This window comes from Diachasma alloeum, unplaced genomic scaffold (assembly GCF_001412515.2).
Source record: "Diachasma alloeum isolate Michigan unplaced genomic scaffold, Dall2.0 Dall_scaffold_00335, whole genome shotgun sequence".
NCBI classification, from domain to species: domain Eukaryota; kingdom Metazoa; phylum Arthropoda; class Insecta; order Hymenoptera; family Braconidae; genus Diachasma; species Diachasma alloeum.
The window spans coordinates 535,156-560,026 of record NW_021680474.1 but is presented as its reverse complement, the minus strand read 5'-3'; the positions used below and the strand labels follow the sequence as shown (position 1 = coordinate 560,026).

Here is a 24,871-nt window from a genome sequence, read left to right as displayed (position 1 = left end):
TATATATATATATATATATATATATATATATATATATATATATATATTTGGCAACTGTGGCAACCCATCAAATATCTCTTCGAATAATGAAAGAATACCCATCATTCGATTTCTATCCTTGTCTTTTGATAGAATGATGAATGTAATGAACGGCATTGAATAGTAAAAATCACGAATTGGAGACTGAAAATTTTTAAAAAGGAATAGTCGGCTAGAAAATGAACGAATTTGTCTTGGAATTATTGTTTTTCCTTCAAATATGGGAATGTGGATATGAATATTTTCAAGTTTTATGACCTCATTTTAACGAGAAACAATGAAAAAATACAAGATAACGTCGGTGGGAAGAAATAAAAAATTTAATGGTTTCAATATCTCCGGAAAGTTTTAAAATTGATATATTTTTTCGAATAATGAAAATACCCATAAATTCGATTTCAGTCCTTGTCTTTCGAAAGAATAAATAGAATAAATGACGAAAATTAAGAATTGGAAAATGAAAATTTGATGCGATTATTATTATGTAATAATTCATGAGAAAATCTACGTACTTGTACCACTCCACAGTACACTTGTTCTTCTTATCCTGCTTCGTGAGACAAGCACTCAACTCAACAGTCTCTCCGTGCTCAACAGTCACAGTTCTCAATCCAGACCCGATCTTCGGTTTCTCAACTTCCTCCGGTAGTTCAGCAACCTCGACGACTTGTGAGGTAGCTTCACCCTTCTCGTTTCTCGCCACAAGTTTGTATTTACCCTTGTCGGCCGTTGAAACTTGCTCGATTTCAAGTTTAACAGCGAACTCGCCCTCCTTGATCTTCTCGACATGAAGTTTGTGCCTCTCATCGACTTGAACTGCTTGTGCTTCCTTGAACCACGTGCAGTCAGGAGCGAATTTCGATAGAACTGTGCATTCTACAATCACTGTCTTCTTCTTTATTATCTTGACGACCTTGGGCTTCTCCTTGATCACCGGAATAACTGGGAGGATTAAAAAGAATGTTGAAAGAAAATATGTGCACTTAAAAAAAAAGCTTTATTTTGAGACTCATGAACTCAAATTGAGACTTCGAATTCTCAAGTTGAGACTAGGGATGTAACGGACTTTTACGTTCAATTAATAATTACGGTCAATTTACCGTAATTTTATTCGTAAACTACCCGCCACTGACCCAAGGCCAATTACTAACCATTTCTGGTCAGAAAAGAGTGACAGAATTTCCTGACACAAAAATGACAAAAAAAATCTTGACCGTCCCTTCACATCGATAGTCACAGTTTATATTTTGGAGGATTATGAGGGTGAAGGAACAGAAGATGATGATTTTGAAAGCGATGAGATCGAAGATCCTGAAAATACTGAAATCGATGACGAGGACCCACTTTTTTGCCCATGTCTCTAACTCAGCTAACGACTGTTCAATGTGCTTAAAAAACCATTATGATTCCCAAGTTCTTTAATTAGTTCTTAAATGAGAAGCTTTACGAAAATCATTCATTTAATGAAACACTTTATATATGACTGTTTTTCTAGAATTGATTTTTATAGATTCTATAATAATTATAAATAGAAAAAAAGTTCTACGAAATTTTTCTCATTTTTTTGCAATTCCGTACTAAGGTAATATTTACTAAATTTTCTTTTTGTGTTTCGATGTTATTCATAATTTTATGAGAATTTCTGAAAAAATTCATGAAGAAAATGAAAAAAAAACGAGGACAAAAATGACGAGAAAAAATTACTGTCGATTGAATAAGTTGACCGGTCAGTTTGATCACAAGGTATGGGTTAATGGTAAATTTACAACTGACTTGACGCATGAAAAAAATTACCGTCATTTTGCATTCTTAGTCGTTACTTTCAAAAGTATGAAGGTGAAATTTTCAGCACTCCTGTTAGGGATATCCATGTATCTACTTTTCTACTTTTGTAATCGAACATCAGAGCTTTCATCTGAGCCGAATTTTACCCTAAGTTTCCGGACATTTTACAATGATTTTATTATTTAAATCATGCAGGTCTGAATTTAAATCTCGATATTAAACCGTTAGAAAACATTTTAAAAATTTGACAAAAAATCAGAAAGTTTACTTTTGGAGGAACATTGAAGAAATAATTTAAAAAACGTATTGTAAAAGATTACGAGTATTTTCTATAACTAATTTATAAACAATAAATTTTCCACCATAAACATCATTTGTTCGGAATCCTAAAAAATTTAATCATATTCACAATTTTACCAGAAATTCATGTCATGCCAAAACAAAATAAGGTTTCAGAAAGTTTAAGTAATTTCAATTTTTTTTTTAACGGATATATGTCATTTTATTGACGCAGAATATGTATGATTTTTTTTTAATTTTCTCACGTAATTCAATTTACAAAGTTGATAATTGAAAATGGTCGAATCTATAATGTAGTCTGTACTAAATTGTAGAAGATACTTGGATATCCTTAAAGAAAAATTTCAAGTTGGGTTCCGAAATTCTTAACTTAAGGCATCCAAAAGTATCAACTTGAGTCTATTAAAGTCTTAAATTCAAATCTTCAAAAGTCTCAATTTGAGGCTTGGAAAAACGCACGAAAAAATTTAATAGAACAACCTAGCGAATGTGCTAGCCAATTCTATCGGATTTCTATTGAACTAACTATTAGTTTTTGGCCGATTCTATTGAAATGTTCAATTGAAAATATTCTATAGAAAAAGTCAATAGAATTCAATTCATCTACACAACTTATTCTATTGAGATATTTTCAGCTATAATACCCCAAGACCTTCAAAATTATCGTATATTTCCCGAATGTTTTGTTGCATAGCAACCAGAGGGATCAGTTTTTGAGATTAAAATCCCGAGCGCGCAGGGATTTTACTGCAAAACTGATTCCGATCGTTGATATGCAGGAAAAATTGAGGGAAATACCCGATGAATTTTGAAGGTCGAGGGGTATTCGGAGGACAATTTCGTCAATTCTGATTTTGGCCGATCAGGGTGCAGTGTTCGAGGTTACGGGACACATTTCACCAAAATGTGAGGAATATCTGTAAAATTCGTAGAAAACAATTGACAGGTTACAGGGAAATTATCAGTCTGATAATTTCCCTGCAGCCAGGGAAATTATCAGTGTGAAACGCGTTACGTGACCTCGAATAATGCACTCTGATTGGTCAAAATCAGAATTGAGAAAATTAATTGTCTACAGAATTTCCTCGCCTCAAATTTTCCAAGTTTTTTCATTCTATTGTTTTTCTTTTCATCAAGAAAATCAAACAAAAAAACAGGAAATTCTATAGAAAATATCTCAATAGAATAAGTTGTATAGAAAAGTCGCATTCTATTGACTTTTTCTATAGAATATTTTCTATTGAACATTTCAATAGAATCGGCGAAAAACTAATAGAAAAGGTTTTCTATAAATTCAATTATAGAAGAATTAACTAATAGAAAAGTTTTTCTATAATATAATAGAAGTTTTTCTATTAATTTTTTTCGTGCGGGATATAATGCTGAATTATCATTTATGTCATAGGTGCCCAGAATCACGCGATTCTACCGAGCGAAGCGAGCCCTATGACATAAAATAGTATACGAAACTCGTGCGTAATATACTATTAATTAAATTTCGAGAAGAACTTACTTTCAACATTCAGAGTGAGATTGGCATTGAGTTCACCCAGGTTGTTCTTGATATTACACTTGTAAAGTCCAGAATCCTCAGCGCCGGGATCGTTAAGTATCAGTTTGATGTAATAGATACCCTCTTTCTCTTCAACCACGGTCATCGAAATTTTCGATGATTCCTTGATAATCTTTCCAGCATGAGTCCAGACAATATCTGGCTTGGGATTGGCACTGACCTTGCAGTCCATGATGACGACTTTTCCACCGTCTGACGACTGAATTCTCGGCTTTTCCACGAATGTGGGACCATCCCCTTCCTGTTCAGGTTCCGCCTCGATGTTGAGATTGAGATTTGCGTTACTTTGGCCGAATTCGTTCTCCACGTGACATCTGTATGTACCACCATCTGGACCAGAGGGTTCCTAAAATTTGGGGGAAATAAAGTGCCACATGTATTGAATACTTTCATTGAAAAATCTAATGTTTTCTCGGAGAAATTCTATTGAAATTCTTTTTTTTTGGTACCGGTGGGTATTGTTTTAAAAAATTGAATGGATTTTAATCTTTTCATATAAATTATTCTCTTGAGTTTTCTATATAAATTTTCGGGCATATTCCATAGGAATCGGTGCAAATAACAATTCCAATTTTTATGGAGTTCACGTGTTGGAAAATTTGAATGAGAAAAACCTAGCGCTTTTTTTAAGGAATTCTGTTGAATTTCTATTGGAATTTTATGAGAATTCTGTTGGAGTTCTAGTAGAATTATTATCCCTATTAGGAATTTAGTAGAAGTCTGTTGAAATTCTATAAAAATGAATTGATGAATTCTATAGAAATTCAATAGAATTTCTTTGTAAAAGCGCTGGGATTTTCCATTAAATGTCTTCCCACGTGTTGTAATTGAAATTCACGAGAATTTCTCACTGAAAGTTTTCAAATTTCTTCACCCAAAAAATTATAAAATCTCACTTTTATCTCCATAGTCAATTCATAGACATCTTCTTCCAACGACTTTTCGCTAATCGTTATCTTTGCGGTTTCCTTGACGACATTCGTACCACGGAACCATGTCACTTCAGGCTTGGGTTTGGCTTTGCACTTGCACTTCATGGTGATAAGTGTACCACTCTCGTTCGGAATGATGCGCGGCTTCTCGATGAATGTCGGAGCGAAACCAGCCGCGTCTTCTGCATCTTGGAAATGTTCTCAATTAGGCAATTGTCGAGTGTTGTTAATCATTAATATCCAGCGTAAAAATATTGGAGATACTTCGAAGATTCCGAGTTAATGATGAGGATTAATATTATGGAATTATTCATGTGATTAAAGTTATTAAAGTTACCGAAGCCAAAAGAGACGAGACAAAGAGGTATGTTAGATCGGACAAACTTACCCAGAATATACTATTTAAAAAAACATCCCATATTCGAACTCAACCATTTTCATTTGAACATTCCTCTTCTAATTTCGTGCACTCAATCCGGTTTTTTGTGAAATGGAATATTTTGTGGAATCAAGGTGTATCGCAAAAAATATCGATTTCCGTGCACGAAAAAAAAAATTGTAACGACTTGCCTTGGAAATTGAGTGAGATGTTTGCATTACTCTCTCCGTAATTGTTAAACGCATTGCAACGGTAGTTTCCACCGTCTGCCTTTGTAGGATTTGTGATTTCAAGGGTGAGTAAATATGTGTCCTTGCCAGTTGCTTTCCTCGACATCTTTATCCGTGAACTACCGTTGATTGGTGATGTCCCTTGGTACCAGGTTATATCGGGGACTGGGTGGGCCTCGAGAATACACTCCATTATGAGTAAATCACCCTCTTGACGGATTGTTGGCTTTTTTGGGAAACGTGGAGCCTTGCCGTCGGGAATTCTGCGCGGATCGTTGAATTTTTGGTTTTGTTTTTGTTTTTTACGGGGCTACGTCGGTGAAATTTAAGTCTTCACTGGGCCTTGAGACCCATTGAACAGTGCGATATATGACGAAATATGGGAATAGTAGGAACAATCGCCGACCCGATCGAATTTGCCCTGTATTACCACGAAAAACTTCATTTTTTCTTGTTTTTACCTTCAAAATGCTCCTTGCGCCGTATTTTTCATACGATTTTAGCTTTTTTTAATGTTTGTTACACTCCAAAGAATAAAGTTAAGCATCCGTTTTCCTTTTTTCGCAATAGATCATGAATAAATAAATTTTGAATTTCATAAATTTTTCGCGTCCCTAGAATGGAGTAAAATTTATGAAATTCAAAATTCATTTATTCATGATCTATTGCGATTAAAGTAAAACGGATGCTTAACTTTTTTCTTTGGAGTATAACAAACATTTAAAAAAAAGTTGAAATCGTATGAAAACTACGGCGCAAGGAGCATTTTGAAGGTAAAAACAGGAAAAGATATAGTTTTTCGTGGTTACACGGGGCAAAATGGATGGGGTCCGCGATTTTCCGTAGTTGTTCCCATATTCCGTCATATAGCACAAACTGTTCAATAGGTCCCAGGGCGCAGTGAAGTCTTTTAAATTCCACCGACGTATCCCCTTAACAGAGAGAAAATTCAGCAATTGAGAACTGGAGCGGTGTTCTCAATTGGGGAATTTTCAATTCTGCTTTAGTTCCGGATTTTGGATTTCCGACGAAATTTCAACTTGTGGATAGAACGAAACCCGCTTTAATCGTCAATAACTCGAAAACGGTGGAGTGGAATTTTGCGATGTTTTTTCATTCTCGAGGTATTTTCTCAGCCTTTGAAATAAGACTTGACTCGCTTGAATTGAACCGGGCTGTTTCGAGATATTGGAGATCAAAGACGCTTCGTTTTAGGGACACGCATGAGAAAAATTCACAGAAAAACCTAATGAATTGGATAGAATATTCGATTGAACTTCAGGCTTTATTACGCATTTTTTAAAGAGAAAATGTCTAATAGAAACTGTTTAATAGGGAAATCAGTAGAATTCCATATTTCGATAAAACTTTTTTTATTGAGACATTTTTTATAGGAATTCCTGAACACGAATTTTCAATTTTTTTTCACTCAATTTTTTTTCTCTTTTCGTTGCAAATAAAATCTAATGAAAAGTTGATAAAATTTGAGCCGAAGGATTTCTATAGAAAATATCTCAATAGAATAAGTTATATAGAAAAATCTAATTGGACTGATTTTTTCTATAGAATATTCTCCATTGAACATTACTGTTCAGAAACTGAAGCGCAGATGAGTTGCGAAATTTTTCAATGAAATTTTTTCCCCTCGACATTAATTTCCCGAGTGTTTCCATTCTATTTTATCCCGTTTCATATAGAAAATCAAACGAAAAACGAATAAAAACAAAAGAAAAAACATAAATTTGAGCCGAGGGATTTCTATAGAAAATATCTCAATAAAATAATTTACATAGAAAAATCCAATTCTACTGATTTTCTCTATAGAATTTTCTCCATTGAAAATTTCTAATCCAAAAAAAAATGCAAGATGAGCTGCTGAATTTTAATAAAATCAGCCAAAAACTAAACTTAAGAAATTTCAATAGCAATCCAATAGAATTTCCTATCGAATTCGCAGGGTTTTTCTCTGAAATTCCTTCCTACGTGTAAATAAAATCCGAGTTAAAATTTCATCGAGTGCATCAACGTCGTTTATCATCATACTTCGGTTTGTCTCCGCCTTCAAAGTTGAGATTAATCGTCGCAGTCCCCTGTCCATTTTTGTTCTTAGCAACAGCTCTGTATTCACCCCCATCAGCCTTAGCGACATTGCTAATCTGTAGTCTAGCGAGATAGTACAGTTTCTGGTCAATCTCGAGGGATATCTTGAACCTTCCACTCTCCTTCAGTTCGTTGGTTCCATGATACCTGATTTTGTTCATTGTTTTCCGTTTATTCACACGATGAGTTAAAAAAAAACTACAAAAAAATGATAATTGATTCTCCCCGATTTTCTTACCACTTAACACTAGGTTTTGGATCTCCGACTAATCGACACTCAAATGTTATAGTGTTGCCATCATCGGACTGTCTAATGACGGGTCGTTCGGTGAATGTCGGTTTGATGCCGTCATCGGGTACGGGCGCTTCGTCGCCTAGGTTTTTCGCACAAATTCGTCATTCATTCATATTTTAATACATGTCACTCCTGAGTGACGTATCGATCGAAGGTACATGCTGCTCAGCTGCTCAGATCCCTTTGTCTTAGTTTATTCATCGATGAACATACAAGATATCGCGAATCGACTTCATTTCATTGAACATTTATTTCAGAGGGATTTTATTCACGGGTGGAGTAAAAACAATTCACGTTACCTCAATAATTGTCCTTTGAGTTTTGAGACAAAATCAGTAATGAGGTATTTAATATCGCTTTAGGACTCCCACACGACAAACACGTGTAACAATAACAGATAAACCACACGGAGAAAAATAGTTGAGGGAAAATAAGCAAACAAATCAAGTAATTGTGGGGCAAAATTCCGTTGCAAGTGAAAAAAGAGAAAAAATACCAGACAAATGGCGAATCTTTCTCCGTTTGCAAAATAAGTAGTAAACATCGGAGTAATTTGTCGTACAATTGTAAAATTTAGCCGAAATTCCATTTTTTTTCATCACTTGTGGGTAAAGTGAAATTTTACGCAAGCTCCGCATGAAAAATAGGATTTGACACACGAGGGAAAAGTGTCCTCTGACCCTTGAGAGGGCAGCACTCGTCTTCGGCGAGCGGTACACACCTCCCGTGAGTGTAAAATAGTACATTACATGCCCGAACCTTGGAAAACAGATATTTTTTATCACAATGTGTGGAAAAGGGACGTTTTAGGCACACGAAGCGTGCCTAAAAAGTTACTTTTTAGCACAGCGCGATGAAAACACTTTTTTGTCACTGCTGCTACGTTCAGCCCGTGTCGAAAAGTGCCTTTTCGTTTACTAGTAACCGAAAAGTCGAAACTTGTAAACGAAATAGTACATTACATGCCCGAGTCTTGGAAAACAGATCACCGTCCCCCACGTGCAAGATTGCCTTCCGAACCGAAGGCGAGGATGGAAAGCACGTAGGGGAGGGTGATATGTTTTCCATGGCGAGGTGTGTATATTATTTTTCATCACGCTGTGACGAAAAGTGAACTTTTCGGCACGCTCCGCGTGCCTAAAAGTCCAATTTCCGCCACGTTGTGATGAAAAATATTGTTCGTAACTCGTGAAAAAATGTTTTTTAGTTCGTGGGATTATATCACTCGCCTTCGGCTTGTGATATAAACCTCCCACTCGCCAAAAAACACTTTTTTGCACTCGTTACGAAATATACTATTTCGTGTCGAGGGACCCGCTGCGTGCCGCGAAATTGGGGTTTTTCAGGTCCCGTGACACCAAAAGACTTTTCGTTTACTGGTAAACGAAAAATGACACAGTTCGGCACTCGGTGAACGTAACATCACTAACAAAAAATATAGTTCGGATATACGTGCGACGGGGTGTTTTAACTCGTGTGATTGGCAGCCCTCGGCTTCGCTTCGGGCCGCCAACTTCACACTCGTTACCACCCCGTCGCACTTGTATCGAAATATACTATTACGCACTCGTATTAAAATATAATATTTTATTGAAAATCATTTCGCTCCATGATTACCTTTCGTATAGTAACGCTTACTAAATAAATCAAGTAACCGTGGAGAAAAATTCAGTTCTAGATGTTTCGTATTCTATATCGCATACAATGCTAGATGAATTGTGAAATTTATCAGGAATTGCATAAAAAATAACGTAATCGATTTTGAATGATTACTCAGTGTCTAGAAATTTTTCTGTAACGGAGAAAAGATTTTTTTTCCAAATACTATACAGTACATTTTCACCTTCGTCTGTTCCTATATCGTTCGCATCGTTGCCAAAAAATAGCATATTTCGATACGAGTGCGTAAAAGTGTTTTTGTGATACCTTCCTGAAACGTGCGCTTTCCAAAACGGTTTAGTGTTCACAAAGCAGTTATTCTGCACGAGTACGTGAATTCTCGTGCGTAAACTGTGCTTTACGTACTCAAATTTCACTTTACACTGTTGAAAATTTTCATCTGAATTTCCCGTACCAAACTCCGGAAATTTTTATCGTGTTCAAGTTCCACTGAAATTTCAGGAAATCTTGTCATTGAAAAATCAAATATGCCATTGCTTTTCTGTTGAAATGATCTGGAAATCAATAAAATACTTGGTTTTCCAGTTTAATTATTCTGTGAAAATTCGGAAAAATCAGGAAAATTCAGGAAAAAATTGAAAATTCATGTCATCTTGTTTGCCATGTTCCACTGAAAATTCAATCAAATTGTGATATTTCCACCTCACTCCCATTGAAAACCAATCAATTTCCGTGAATTCTACTTAAAACTTGAAATTTCATAACCATTTTTTTCCTAAATCCGATTGAATGTCACTCTCATGAGATTTTTTAACAGTGTAGGCACTCGTGCACAAAAACAACCCCGTTTCCCCCACTACCGTTTCGAACAGTGAACTGGGCAGGTATTATAATAAATAGGATGTGTTACACGTGCGTGCGAAAAGGTGGATCTTTACGCACTAATAACACAATATACTATTTTTGTGAGACCTGCCTGAATAGTGCACTTTTCGAAACGATTTAATGTGCGTAAATCGGTGGTTTTCCGTACACTGTGCGGAAAGTTCATGACCATGCGTAAAGTGATTTCGTGTGCGTAAAGCTTCGCTTTTGAAATATACACACTGGTGCACAAAAACAACCAATTTACCCCCACTACCGTTTCGAACAGTGTACTCGGCAGGTATTCCTAAAAATAGGATGTGCGTGAGAAAAAGTGGCACTCTACGCACTAGTAACACAATATACTAATTGTGTTACTAGTGCGTAAAGTTCCACTTTTTCACGCGCACGTGTAACACATCCTATTTTTTGAGGTACCCGCCGAGTTCACTGTTCGGAACGGTAGTAGAGGTAATGTGGTTGTTTTTCTACCACAATATCACGTAAAGTTTCGCTTTACGTACTCGAAATTCACTTTACGCACGCCGAACTTGAACTTGACGCACGCCATGCGGAAAACAATCCCTTTACATACACTGAACCGTTTCGAAAAGTGCACTTTTGAGGTAGGTATCACAAAAACACTATTTTTAACCCATAAAAGGGTTTACCCTCTCGGGGGTCAGAGACCAGTTTTCCCACGATTATCGAACCCTATTTTTCATCACGATTAGTCAAAAAACGAGATTCTGGGCACGCGGAGCGTGCGTAAAATTTCACTTGACGCACGGACGATGAAAAAAAATGTACAGGTGTGGGAAATTTTACTGTACTGGGAACCGTAATTTTTTCAACCCAGATATCATTACTTTACTAAACGAATCGTCAGATATCCTCCCCAAAAAGTATTTTTCATTGAAAAACATTTTTTCCACGATTACCTTTTGTGTAATAAAATTTTCCGAGATTTTGTGGATAATTTTCTTCCAACTGGTCTCTCCGTGCATATGAAAAAAATCTAAGCAGCAACCTAGTGAAGCATCAGCGCCAGGCCAAATATTGTTTTTGGTTTTGTTTTGCTCTGAGGTAAAAACTATTAAAATTAATAGATGTCATATAAAGCAGCGGATGATGAGTATTTTCGTTATTTTAGTTGATGAATGATAATCGCGCTCTACTTATTCTGTCTGACGACGTGATATTCCACGTCAGTGTCAATCAAGCCGGGCTGTATATCGTACAATTCGATATCTGCTTCTCTCACTATTTTGTCGTTTCCTCTCTGAATGTCAAGTTAATTGAAATTCCAGTGAACGATCGATACGCCCCTTCAAGAATCACCAGCGATAGTTCAAGGATGATTATGATAAATAAATAATGCATAGAGAAACAGAAAGTTTAACTGATTGACAGTGAAATAATAGCGAAATAGAACAAAATATGAAATAAAAAAGAAAGATGAATTAAAGATTGAGGGAAATCATATCAATCGAGAGTTGAAACGAAACAAAAAAAAATATTGAAAAAATCATAACAGTGGTAGAGAAATGAAGAATAATGATAGATCGATATACATCCCGAGTTAGGATGGCAGTATGAGCTTTCGTCAGGTGTGTGAGGATTTTTTTTTGTGAACTTACTATCGAAATTCAGGGAAATTGTTGCGTTGGATTCGCCGAGCTCGTTCGTTGCATTGACCTTGTATTTTCCAGCATCCTCAACGGTCACATTTTTAATCTCGAGACTGGCAAAGTACGAGTGGCCATCTTTATCAATGGCCAGCTGAAAAAATCATATCTTCAATAATTTATGTTTTATTTCCCGTAGAAATAATTTTACAGAAAAACGTAGCGAATTCGCTGGGGAATTGTTTTGGACTTCTATTGAACTTTCTATAGGTTTTGGACTTCTATTGAACTTTATATTGTCTCAAAACTTTCCAAGTATTTTGTTTGATTCTTTTTATAAGTAGATGAAAAATAGAGTGGAAAAAACGTGGGAAATTCTAGGCAAGGAATTCTTATAGGACATATCTCAATAGAAAAAGTTGTATAAAAATCTGCGGGCGACTGTATCCTTGATACAGCCATAATTTTACGTGGATACGTCTATGGTCTTCACATCCAAAATTTGTGACCCACAAATTTGATCTTTTTCGTACAATAATAACCAATTGTCGGTACATTGCCGATCAGCGCTAAGGATCCCTCAAAATTGTAATTTATTTCTACAAAAACTGGGCAATTTTCTCGAATTTTTTAGAAAATTCTAGAATTTCGATAGATGGTGCCACTGCCGATAAAGAACAATAAGGATTTTTTCCCTAAATGCCCCCCCATAATGAAAACATAGACCACTACAAAAAGTACCCACGTCAAAAAGTTTTTTAGAAATTTTACCAATTTTTCTATGAAATAGTTTTTATTGGAAATTTTTTATAATACGAATATTACTGGAAAACTCTATTACATTTCTGTTGACCTTTCAATTAGTTTATGGTCGATTTTATTAAAATAAGTCGCAGTTTATCTAAAATTCTTCGGCTCAATTTTCCACGTTTTTGTCCGATTTTTTTAATGAAAGGGGGAAAAAATATAGTTGAAAAAACGTAGCAAATTCATGTCGAGTAATTCCCGTAGAGAATTTTCCAATTCTAAGAAATTTTCAATAAAATATTTTCCATTCAAAATTTACCCTAAAAAAGCGCGCAGTAAAGCTGCGGAAATCATTAATAGAATCGTCCGTAAACTAAGACAATTTTAAATAGAAATTCAATACAAGTGCGACAGAAATTCCTGTCCAATTCTCTACCTTTTTCTATTAAGATGTTTCGTGCGAAAAAGGTAAATACTGACATTCATCTGAAATTCATATAGAATGTTTATAATCACAATTGAATTATCCATGAATTTTCCTGGCATTTTTTCAGATTTCTTTTTCAAGTTATTAACGATTAAAGTCGCTTCTTATACATGGGCTTTTATGGAGATTTTTCTGTTTAGCACAAAACTGCGTTAACATCTGAGCTGATAATATAGTTTCATGCTAAACAGAAAAATCTTCATAAGAGCCCATATGAAAGAAGCGACTTCAATCGTTAATAACTTGAAAAGGAAACCTGAGAAAATTCTAGGAAAATTCATAGATAATTCAATTGTGATTATATACATTCTATATGAATTCCAGATGAATGTCATTATTTATCTTTTTCGCACGAAGTATCTTAAATTTATGACGCAATATTCACTCACCTTGTGCCTCGGCGAATTCTTGACAAGATTTCCGTCATGAAACCACGAGACTTTGGGTGTCGGATCGGCAGTGATGCGGCATTCGAAGACCAATCTCTTGCCATCGTCCTCTTGTCTAATGGCAGGTTTTTTCGCGAATGTTGGCGCAATACCATCGATTTGTCTGCAATAACCAGCCGTATCAATTGATTATTGTTAACATTCATTCGCGAAATTCCGCGGTGCAAATCATTCGAATATTGTCGAGGCTTGAACGCTCGATTTCAATGCACGCATCGTACAGACGAGCTTTCTAAATTTGGAGGGAACTTGTCTATCTAACCTATTTTTACTGGAGAAGCAGCAGATGGGGGCATTTACTTAAGAGTAGGTGAATGAAAATCAACAATTCTGAGCTATTTATGAATGGAATTTATTTAAAGTACTTGCAAATCGACTATTGAAATTGCTTTCGCGAATTTTTACGCGAAAAATTAATTTCATTTCTGCATACTGGAAATTTTACGGATTGTAACGTAAATTATCCATGTAATAGTATATTTCTGAGGGGGGGGGGCACGCTCCGCGTGCCTAAAAGTCCGATTTCCGCCACATTGTGATGAAAAATATTGTTCGTAACTCGTGAAAAAATGTTTTTTAGCTTGTGGGATTATATCACTCGCCTTCGGCTCGTGATATAAACCTCCCACTCGCCAAAAAAAACTTTTTTGCACTTGTTACGAAATATACCATTTCATCACAGCGTGATTATTATGATTATTATTGTGATTTTTTTGGTCCAAACTAGACTTGTTCGGGAAATTGTTCGTTTTTCTCTCAGTGTAGGTTCTGAAGAGTCAAATGGATTTTTCTTTTCAACAATTAAACATAGTATTCTGAAGCCGAGTGGAGCCTGATAAATTTTCAGAAGCTATCATAATAATTTTTAAAAACGTGATGTTCTGAGGTACATTTTCCAAAAGTGATATTTAAAGATATCTAAGTACTTTGGCTATCTCCAGTGAAATACTTTTCTATTGCTGTAGTCGAACATCAGAGCTTTCATTTGAGCCCCATTTAACCCTAAGTTTTCGGACATTTTACAATGATTTTATTATTTAAACTTTGCAGGTCTGATTTTAAATATCGATACTGAACCATTAGAAAATGTTTTAGAACTCTAGAAAAAAAAAATAAAGTTCACTTGGAAGTGTGTGCTAGTGATGGCGCAGCTGACCATTGATCGCTAACGTATTGTAAAGTTTACTTTTGCCAGACGATTTTCTATAAATAATTTATACACAATCAATTTCCCACCATAAAAATTATTTGTCCGGAATCTTAAGGAGAGACCCCGGTGAAATTTGAAAGTCTTCGGTGAATCTGAGGACTTATTGAGCGACTTCAGTTATATGATGAAATATGTTAAAAAGTGGGAAAAATCCCGGACTCAATTGGTTTTGCCCCGTACTTCCACGGAAAACGTCGTTTCGTATTTCTACCTTTAAAACGTTCCTCGTTGCCCAATTTTGATCCGATTTGATTTTTTTTTTCAAAATGTTCGTGAGACTTCAAAGAACAAAGTTAACCTTCCGTTTTACGATCCATTATACAGATCATAAAAAAATGGAAAAAAAAAGAAAAAACGGGGTTTTCCTTCTGATCGTCAACTATTAAAAATAAAGACTTTTCAGGCATAATGCAAAGACAATCAAAAGGCAAAACCCTTTTTTTCTCTATTTTGTTTTTTTTTCTTTTTTTTTCGATTTTTTCATGATCTATATAATGGATCGTAAAACAGAAGCTTAACTTTGTTCTTTGGAGTCACACGAACATTTAAAAAAAAAAATCATATCGGATAAAAATTGGGGAACGAGGGACGTTTTAAAGGTAGAAACATGAAAAACAACGTTTTCCGTGGAAATACGAGGCAACACCGATTGAGTCGGAGATTTTTCCCACTTTTTAACATATTTCACCATATAACTAAAGTCGCCCAATAAGTCCCTAGATCCAGCGAAGACTTTCAAATTTCACCGGAGTCCCCCCTTAACAAATTTATTCATATTCAGAATTTTACCAGAAATCGATCTCATGTCTTAAAAAATAAGGTTTCCGAAAGTTTAAACATCTTCAATTATTTATTTATAAGCAACGAATGTTTAAAAAAATAATAATTCTGCGCAAAATATTTTGGTGAAAAAAATTCATGTTTTTTCAAATTTTTCTCACGCAATTTAATTGACAAAATTGATGATTGAAAATGGCTGAATCTATAGTGTGGTTTGTACCAAACTTTGAAGGATAATTGGATATCTTTTAAGAGATATGTAATCAAGCATGAGAGTTTTCATTTCAGACCTATTTTACCCTAAGTTTCCGGACATTTTACAATGACTTTATTATTTGAACTTTGCAGGTCTGAAATTGAATCTCGATATTGAACCGGTAGAAAAAATTTTTTTAATCTGACAAAAAATTAGAAAATTTACTTTTGAAGAACGATAATGAATAATTAAGACATTACAATTTTTGAAAAGTACGAGCTTTTTCTGCAAATAATATATAAACAGTCGATTTTCTACCACAATTATTTGTTCGGCATAACAAATTTATTCATATTCAGAATTTCACCAAAAATCGATTTCATGCCCAAATAAATAAGATTTCCGAAAGTTTAGACAATTTCAATTATTCATTTATAAACAATGAATATCTAAAAATAATAATTCTGCGCAAAATGATCAAATGATCAAATTTGAATGACGCTAAATATTCACGATTTCTGTTCAAATTGTTCTCACGCAATTTAATTGACAAATTTAATGATTGAAAATGGTTGAGTCTATAGTGTAGGCTGTACCAAACTGTAAAAGATACTTGGATATCCTTAATTCCTCAAAACATTAAGCTCTTTTAACATATTAGTCAAAACTCTTCCAATTAAATTGATCATAATACAAACCTCACAATATTGAAAACCCATTCGTTAAATAAGAAAAACATTCTCCAAGAGAAAACATCAAAGCACTCACCGTTTCCTCAGTTTTGGCTGAGCAGCTAAAACCAAAGAGAAAAAAATGAAAATTGAAAATAAAGCAGAAACTAAATGAAAAATAGTTATGAAGAGGCAGCATAGAGAAGTGCAAGCGTAGAGACAAGAATAAATAATCAGTTTATCAAGAATGCTGATATATTTGTGATTAATTTTGCAGAGAGACGGAAGCAACTGATCAGTGCGAAGAGTTTTCAAATCAAATAAATATTACTCAAAGAATATAATCGAAACCAGTGGTTTCAATCAGCCAAGGCAGATACCAATTTTAAACAATTCAAAAGTCCTTCAAATTTTCGACGAAACGATTCTTTCATTGACTTACTTTTCTCTAGGCTCGTCCATGGCTGTAAAACACAATGACTATTACTCAACCCATAATCGCTAATTTGCGGATTTGTTCTCTTATTTTTCAGGTCTATTTATCATTATTGGTTATTATATAAATAATAGCCAATAGATCACGTACAACAAATTTTTATAAAAAAAACTTAGCGAATTCGCTAGAAAATTCTATTGGATTTCTATTGAACTTTCTGTTAGTTTTTAGCCGATTCTATATAAATTTTCAATAGGAAATATTCTATAGAAAAAGTCAATAGAATTTAATTTTTCTATACAACTTATTCTCTTCAGATATTTTCTATAGAATTTCCTCGGCTCAAATTTTCCAAATTTTTTTGTCTGATTTTCTTGATAAAAAGAAAACAGAAATAGAATGAAAAATACTTAAAAAATTTAAGCCGAGGAAATTCTATAGAAAATATATCAATAGAATAAGTTGTATAGAAAACTTGAATTCTATTGACTATTTGAAGAGAACATTTTCTATTGAACATTTCAATAGGATGGGCCGAGACCTAATAAAATTCTATAGAAAATTCTATACAAATCCAATAGAATTGTCTATCGAATTCGCTAGATGTTTCGATTAAATTAAAAAATCTTTATAGAAAAACTCAGTGCATTCGATAGAAAATTCTATTGGATGTCTATTGAATTTTCTATTAGTTCTGATTGATTCTATTGAAAAATTCCGTAGCTCATCTACGCATTTTTTTCAATAGAACTGCTCAGTAAAAATATTTTGTAGAAAAAATCAGTAAAATACGATTTTTCTTTACAATTATTTCTATTGAAATTTTTCCTACAGAAATCTTTTGGATTAAAGTTTATATGTTGTTTCGCTTATTCTTTTAATAAGGAGAGAAGAAAAATAAAGTGAAAAAAATTGAAAATGCATGTAATTCATGAAAAGTTTTATAGAAAGATAAAATTCTACTGATTTTTCTGTGGAATAGTTTCTATTGCCGTAAAACGGCGGAATTGTCGATAGAATCGGCGAAAAACTAATGAAATTTTCAATAAAAGTTCAATAGAAATCCAATAGAATTTTCTATCGAGTTCGGTAAGTTTTTATTTAGTTTTTTAACGTTCTAGAATTCTTTTCGTTGCTATTCTTATTTATTAATTTGACACGACTGTTTTATCCTACATTTCCCTGGAAATGTATTTTTATGCTGAAAACGCGAACCAAACGCATCAGTTTACAATTCCGAATGCCAGAATTCATAAGAAATTTGAAAATAAATAAATAGTCCACACGAGCCACACGCCTGAATACGTTTCAAGCGATCTAAAAGTGATTGAAAATGAGAGAGAATATGATTCACAGAGAAAAAATAGTTTTGATTTTCAGGGAAATGTCACTTATTTTTAAGAATCTATCTCCAATTTTTGGCGATACTAGACAATAATTATCAGTAATTTTTATAATCGAAATTTGGTGCTACATTTCTAAAAATTAAAAATGGATCCTGGAAAATCAGTGACATTTCTCTTAAATTAGTGAACATGTCCGTGAAAATAAGTGACTATGTCACTTGAAATTAGTGATAATGTCACCGAAAATTGGTGACAAAACCGCTGAATTTCAGAATTTCGCACTTATTGAATTTCACAATGGCGAATATCCAAAGATTCATTGAAATTAAGGATGGGTGCCTGAAAATCGGTGACATTTCCCTGAAAATCAAAACTATTTTTTCTGCGCTCATTGAATTCAACTTGAGACTAAAGTTCAGGTTGATAAACACCGAAATACGTTTTAACTAATCCAAAAGTGATTGAGAATGTGAAAGAATATGATTCATAAAAAAAATAGTTTTGATTTTCAGTGAAATGTCACTGATTTTTAAAAATCTCTCAACACTTTCTGATGATACTAGACACTAACCCCAATAACGCTAATCATCAGTAATTTCCACCATTGAAATTTCAGTAGCAAAGCGATAAAATAATCCAAGTCGATTGTGACTATTGGTCAGTTTTCAGTGAATATCTCGGAATCTAAGGTAGATATCAAAATTTTTGTTAAAATCTTGTTTGTAGCTGTCAATTTGCCCTACAATAAATGTTAGTACAAAAATTTCGTTATTTCCATTAGATTGGGCGATATTCCTCAAACACTCAGCTAAGAATTAAGTACTGATTTGAATCAAAACTTATTTTTTCTCTATTTACTTAATTAGACTTACGACTGAAGTTCAGGTTGATAGACGCCGCCACCTCGCCCATGGTGTTCTTGGCCTTGACCTTGTACAATCCAGCATCAGTCTCAATGACATCATCGAGCTCAAGTACAACGAGGAATTTATTAGCCCCAATGCTCTGTATCTTGAAATTTGTTCTGTCATCCTCACTGAGTTGTGTTTCACCCCTTGACCATGTTATCTCTGGCTTTGGGGAACTAACAAGTTGACATTCGAATATCAAACGATTTCCATCGTCCTCCTGCCTCAGTTGAGGCTTCTGAGTGAAGCTCGGTGCGAAATCATCGGCGACCCCCATTTTCAACGGGGTGCCCTCCTCTAAACTCTTTTATGATGCCCCAATTAATGTTTGTTACGCACTATTGGGGGGATAAATTTTCAATCCACCTGTCTGTCCGCCTTCAGTGGTTCAATCTTCGCGGTGACATTCAGATTGAGCGCTATCAGCGCTCACTATTGTCTATTTATCGTATGACACAGCAGTCTCTCCTGAAATGCAGACAGTAGAAGAAATTAATCAGGGATCGTTTAAATTTCCTTATTTTTTGAGATGTGACGATTCAATGAAAAATATTATCAATGCACTTTTTTAAAATACTTGTCATATTACACTTGTCCAATATTTTCCACCAAATTCCCATATCAAACAATAAAAAAATGTCATGCAGATTAAAAAACCTTTCAGTTGAAATTAATTTTAGTAGCGAAGTGGTAAAAAGGTTCACGTCGATTTTGTCTATTGGCCAGTTTTCAAAGACTATCCCAAAATCTATGAGAGGTAGCAAAATTTTTGTCATAACCTTTTTTGTAGCTATCAATTCGCCTTATAAAAAAGGTTATTACGACAATTTTGCTATCTCCCTTAAATTCGGAGATATTCTTCGAAAACTCAGCTAAGGGCAAATCCTACTTAAACCGTTTTACGGGTTCGTGTTTTCTTAATAATTCACCCTTTGAACAGAGGAATTGTTCTATTCACGTTGCTACCGATATTCTCAATCTACAATTTCTCACCATATAGAATGACCCATTGAAATTGCAAATTTGATAATTAATCATAAGAGATGCCGACACTGTGACGTAAATGTTAGTTCCTATTATTAATACGATGCTTAGCTCGAAATAGACAGCTCAGTTATCTAACAGAACAGTTATTACGTCTGGCATTACAAGTCATCTCCACTGCATTGATACTATGAACGAGAGGTCAAAAATTCTCAGAGACCGAGAGATGAATTTCCGAACGTTTAAGAGTTCTTCTCACCAATTTTTTGCGAATGGAAATAAAATTCGATTTCATTTTTAATCCTCACAAATATCTGGAGCTCTTTGACGTCCCATTATTTATGAAAAATAAATATGGAGTATTCAATATTATTTATATTCACGTCTTATGATTTCTTTAGGCAACGAAATTTCGCAAAAATTGAAATAACTGAATTTGAAAATAAATAAAAATGCGAGTGGATAATTCGCATGACACAATGTGTTCAATGTATAAAAGTTGGCAAAAGTATTCGTACAAGACACACTTTGAGATCGCTGCCCCTCTCGTAACTGTCGCTCACATTCTTATAACTCAAACCGTCAGTTATTTCTGTACATTTGGCGAAACTTATAAATTTTATCGTAACATTTTTAACTCATCATGAATTTATTGAAGTCACTCATAAAATTTGCATCATCCCATGATACATCAATTCATCAGATTAATTATAATAATCGAATATTAACCTGATATGTTTTTATTCCAGATAAAAATACACGTGGATACAAAAATACTGTAATATTTGTTGGTCACAAAATAATGTAAGTAAAACCCAGATCTTCGACACAGTTTATCGTTCGCGTTACGGTCTATTTTCGCGATTACCCCAGAAAAGTCATCTCAGGGTCATGCAATGCGATACAAGTGATTGTGTTTAATGCACCTGTACATGAACTATTCAGGACATTGGATAACGAAATCAAATTGCATGACTCGATGTAACAATTCGGTAACAATTCTTATGATTCATTTTATAGGGAGTAGAGCGGATAGTCTTCAATCGTCAATATCTCGCGACCAGACGATCCAATTTGGATGAGTCAGGTCTCATTTTCAGGCTTGAAAAAATACCTTGGAAATGAAAAAAACATTGGGGAATTTTACTCTGCCGTTCTTGAGTTATCGCTGGCTGAAAACGGTCCATTTCACCTCATCTCGTCTAATTCAGGGGGAATGATTCAACGAGTCTGACTGTATTCGTGCGGATATCCCTCATGTTCCATTCTCAAGTGGAAACAGCCGCGTCGGTCAGACCTGTTGATCATCTATTATTCGGTTTTTCTCTCGAATATTCAGTAGCGAAGCCGTAAAACGGTTCAACGTAGCCCTTAGCTGAGTTTTCGAGCAATATTTCCAAATCTAAGGGAGACGACGAAATTTTCGTAAAAACCTTTTTTATGGAGCGAAATGAGGGCTACAAAAAAAGTTTCTGGTAAAAATTTAGCTATCTCCTCTAAATTTCGAGATATTCATTGGTCAATAGTGGAAATTGATTTAATTCGTTTTACCGCTTCACTACTGTATTATTTTATTTCTACTTTCTGAAACACAAAAATTGACGATTTCGTCGGACGGAACTCTCGGTATGCGGATATTTTTAACAGCTGAGTTGTAGTGTAATGTGGAAGGGGGTGGACGGTGAATATTACCGTGAGCCACCCACGCCTAAGCCTCCCGATTTCCATCGAAATTCGCTCCGTTTTCAGAGTCAATCGGTCGACAGAAACGAGTGTAAACGAATTACTCAACACAATTGTTCTCGTTCATGGGGATATTGTGCTGTATGCGAGAATTATTCAGTCATACGTGACGGATACTAGAGGATACCAACGAAATGCTCTTGGGTTCGGCACCTCTGCTCCTCCTCACGTTACGTTTCTCTAAAAATAATACGGACACCGAGCCTAGATACCTAGATAGACGGCTACGAATAGGGAGACACGAGTTGTTCACCGAATAACTTTGGTTTTTTATAAAAAAAATTTCATTCATCAGTCATCGGAGGATTCAACAATCATTCTACTAAATCTCTAAATCCCTATTATTGATTGTCCTCTATCAATGAATTGTCGCAGTGATAAGGTGAAAGCTCACGATTTTTTCAGTTTCACTCCGTCATGAAGATGATATAACTCATCAAAAACTATCACTGATAATTAAATCATCCCCCGAAAGCTTCGTTACGTAATTAGGTAAATTAATTCACTCCCGCACGTGTTACTTTGGCGAAATGCACTGATTCGTCGGGTAAAATTCACAGAACTTGTTTGGTATTAAAGATTCGTTATTGAATATATTTTCGGCTTATCGCCTAGCACTCGTCCCACACGGTACATAAATTCCCCCGTCATTTCACGTTCTCCTTTTTCCCCGAACATTTTTAAAAAAAATTTTTATTTCTCGCAAAAACTTACTTGACGATATAGAGTTGCGTTAAACTCTGGGCGTTCGTTCGTCCGCGCACAGCCTTATACGAAGCTCAGCAAATAGTCGTCGTAGGTAAGAGAGCTCTCTCCTTCTCTCTCACCCGAAAACGTTGACAATCCGCTTAGCTTTGAAAAGTGACCAGCGACGAGTGATAATGAATCCAGCAGAATTGCTTGAAAAATTTCGATGAAGTTCGTTGAAATTCGTTTATTGAAAAAAAAAATTGATCACTTAATCCTCACCACTTTAGTGCCCGAAAGAGCACTTTCCCCCTCACGAAAATAAAAACTACTCAACGTTACAACTTTTCTTTTCTATTTATTTTGTTTCGTTGTCTCGCGTCTGTCTGTCGTTCTACTGCGTTGGCAGTCCCAATCGCCCGTGGCCCTGCGCGCGAACTAACCAAAACTAAATTTTAATCTGCTACTTGAGGCGCTCATCATCATACCTCGGCACCCCACCGCTCAACCATTTTGAGACTCCCACTCTCACTTCAGGTTCAATTTTCACACGCCAATGCTAGATCATCCCTCGTTGAACGATAAATTATGGAGAAAAACATTTTTTTTCCGTTTTCTTTTTATTCTTTAGCTTTTTAGTTTGTGTAAATGTTTGATATTTAACCTCGGAATGAGAATTTAAAAAAATCAAGATAATAATACAGTGGTATTATTATTATTATTATTATTGTCATTATGATGTATTCATATAAATATAAAAATTTATTTTATTCATACATACAAAAAAATTCAAAGAGAAACCGAGAAAATTCGCTGGAAGATTCTTATCTTATAAAATATTTGATAACAAAACTCAATAGAATTTCAATTGAAATCTACTAGAATTTTCCATCGCATTCGCAATTTTTTGTGCGTGCAAAGAATAAAATTTAGATTCATACATCGATAAAATAATAAACGAGTAAAATAATAAATGTATGAGTGTTAATAAAATTGACATTCGTACGTAATTACTCTACAATTTGTTTTATTAAAAGATTAAATACTTTCAACAGGATTAATAGCCACACTAAAATCATAAAAATCATCCTGCGAGACGCAATCCTTGCATCGGCAACTTCCCCCTAATATCCATCATCATCCCCAAATTATCATAGAGGAAAGACAAGTGAAGTCCATCACTCGAAAGATATGCCGATAATTTTGGCAAGAGAGCACATACCATTGGGGGTACGAAAACCGGTGTCGATGAGTAATCCCAAATGTTGTCATTCGGGATTTGATGACGTTGACCCGTTCGTCAACCAAGTTTTAAAATAAAGTTCTGTCTCATAAGACTCTAAACAAAAAGCGAAAAATAAACTCTGCCATATACGACGGTAGCTGCTCGTGCTAATCCAATGATGCATGTCAAATTCACCCACGCGTCCCTCTGAGTAATTCGACATTCAGCCGAAAATGACATGTGACCATGTGTAATGTGAACTATTGTATCCTTTCCTCATCAAATCATTTCTTACTTCAAGACTTTTCTAGAAATCCATTTTCGTCATCACATATCATCAACTATAATTGTAATTATAACTATGTTGAAATTCAATTGTCCTTTTTTTATCACTTTCATTTTAATTCACTCATCGTATTGTACATTTTCCTATTAGACTGTTAAAAAATGTTGTCTGAAATTTCCGGTACACTTTTTGAAAATTTTTATCCAATTTAATTACCACTGAAATTTCAAGGAATTTCATCATTGAAAATTCAGAATTTCTTGGAAAAATCAAAGAGAACTGTCAATTTCAGTCCCATTTTTCCTGAAAATGATTTGACAACCAAAAAATTCCGGTAAATATATTCTTGAATTTTCAGGACAGTGAAACTAAATGCGATTTAGGGGGGAAAAATCATAAAATTTCAGATTTCACTGAAAATTTAATGGAATTTGGCACTGAATATTCATATTAGATTGGAAATTCAAATAAATTAAGGAATTCTCGCCTTTATGCTGCTTAAAAATCTTGAATTTTACTGAATTTTCAGTGAAACCTGAAATTTCATGATTTTATTTCTCTTAAATCGTATTCAGTGTCATTATCCTGAAAATTAGGAGTGAAATGTCCATGAAATTTAATTTTTTTTCTAACAGCACACTATAAATAATGTGCTCATGTTATAATTCCTACAGGGAGCGAAATTTTTTAGAAAAATTCTAGTACTAGTACGGAAAAAGAGGCGCAAAGTGACGGCCAGGAAAAAATTCCAGTGCCGAGACTAGAAATTTTATTGGGGAAAACGTGAATTTTTCCCAGTATTTCTGTGAAAATTTCACAGAAGTCCCCAAAAATTTGATCAGAAATACCAAGAAATTTTACCTTAACAGCACTAGAATTTTTCACAGACAGTGGATTGTGATTTTTTCCAGTACTCGTACTAGAATTTTTCTAGAAAATTTCTCTCCGTGTATGCTCACTGAATAACATTT

General features: G+C 34.6%; 1 protein-coding gene across 1 annotated transcript in view; it reads right to left on the bottom strand.

Annotated features, from left to right (window-relative positions):
- Window positions 1-22,804, bottom strand: part of LOC107040436 (twitchin) — a 92,826-nt gene extending 70,022 nt beyond the window's left edge. The window contains exons 1-12 of the mRNA XM_015260525.2: window positions 22,672-22,804; window positions 22,417-22,601; window positions 18,940-19,443; window positions 16,728-16,749; window positions 13,369-13,531; window positions 11,758-11,899; window positions 7,577-7,712; window positions 7,282-7,485; window positions 5,200-5,501; window positions 4,594-4,817; window positions 3,638-4,043; window positions 552-981 (exon numbers count right to left, since the gene is read on the bottom strand). Of these exons, the coding sequence (XP_015116011.1) occupies window positions 552-981; window positions 3,638-4,043; window positions 4,594-4,817; window positions 5,200-5,501; window positions 7,282-7,485; window positions 7,577-7,712; window positions 11,758-11,899; window positions 13,369-13,531; window positions 16,728-16,749; window positions 18,940-19,252 (2,342 nt within the window). The 5' untranslated portion in view covers window positions 19,253-19,443; window positions 22,417-22,601; window positions 22,672-22,804. The remainder of the gene's footprint in view (window positions 1-551; window positions 982-3,637; window positions 4,044-4,593; window positions 4,818-5,199; window positions 5,502-7,281; window positions 7,486-7,576; window positions 7,713-11,757; window positions 11,900-13,368; window positions 13,532-16,727; window positions 16,750-18,939; window positions 19,444-22,416; window positions 22,602-22,671) is intronic.
- Between the last annotated feature and the right edge of the window lie 2,067 nt (window positions 22,805-24,871).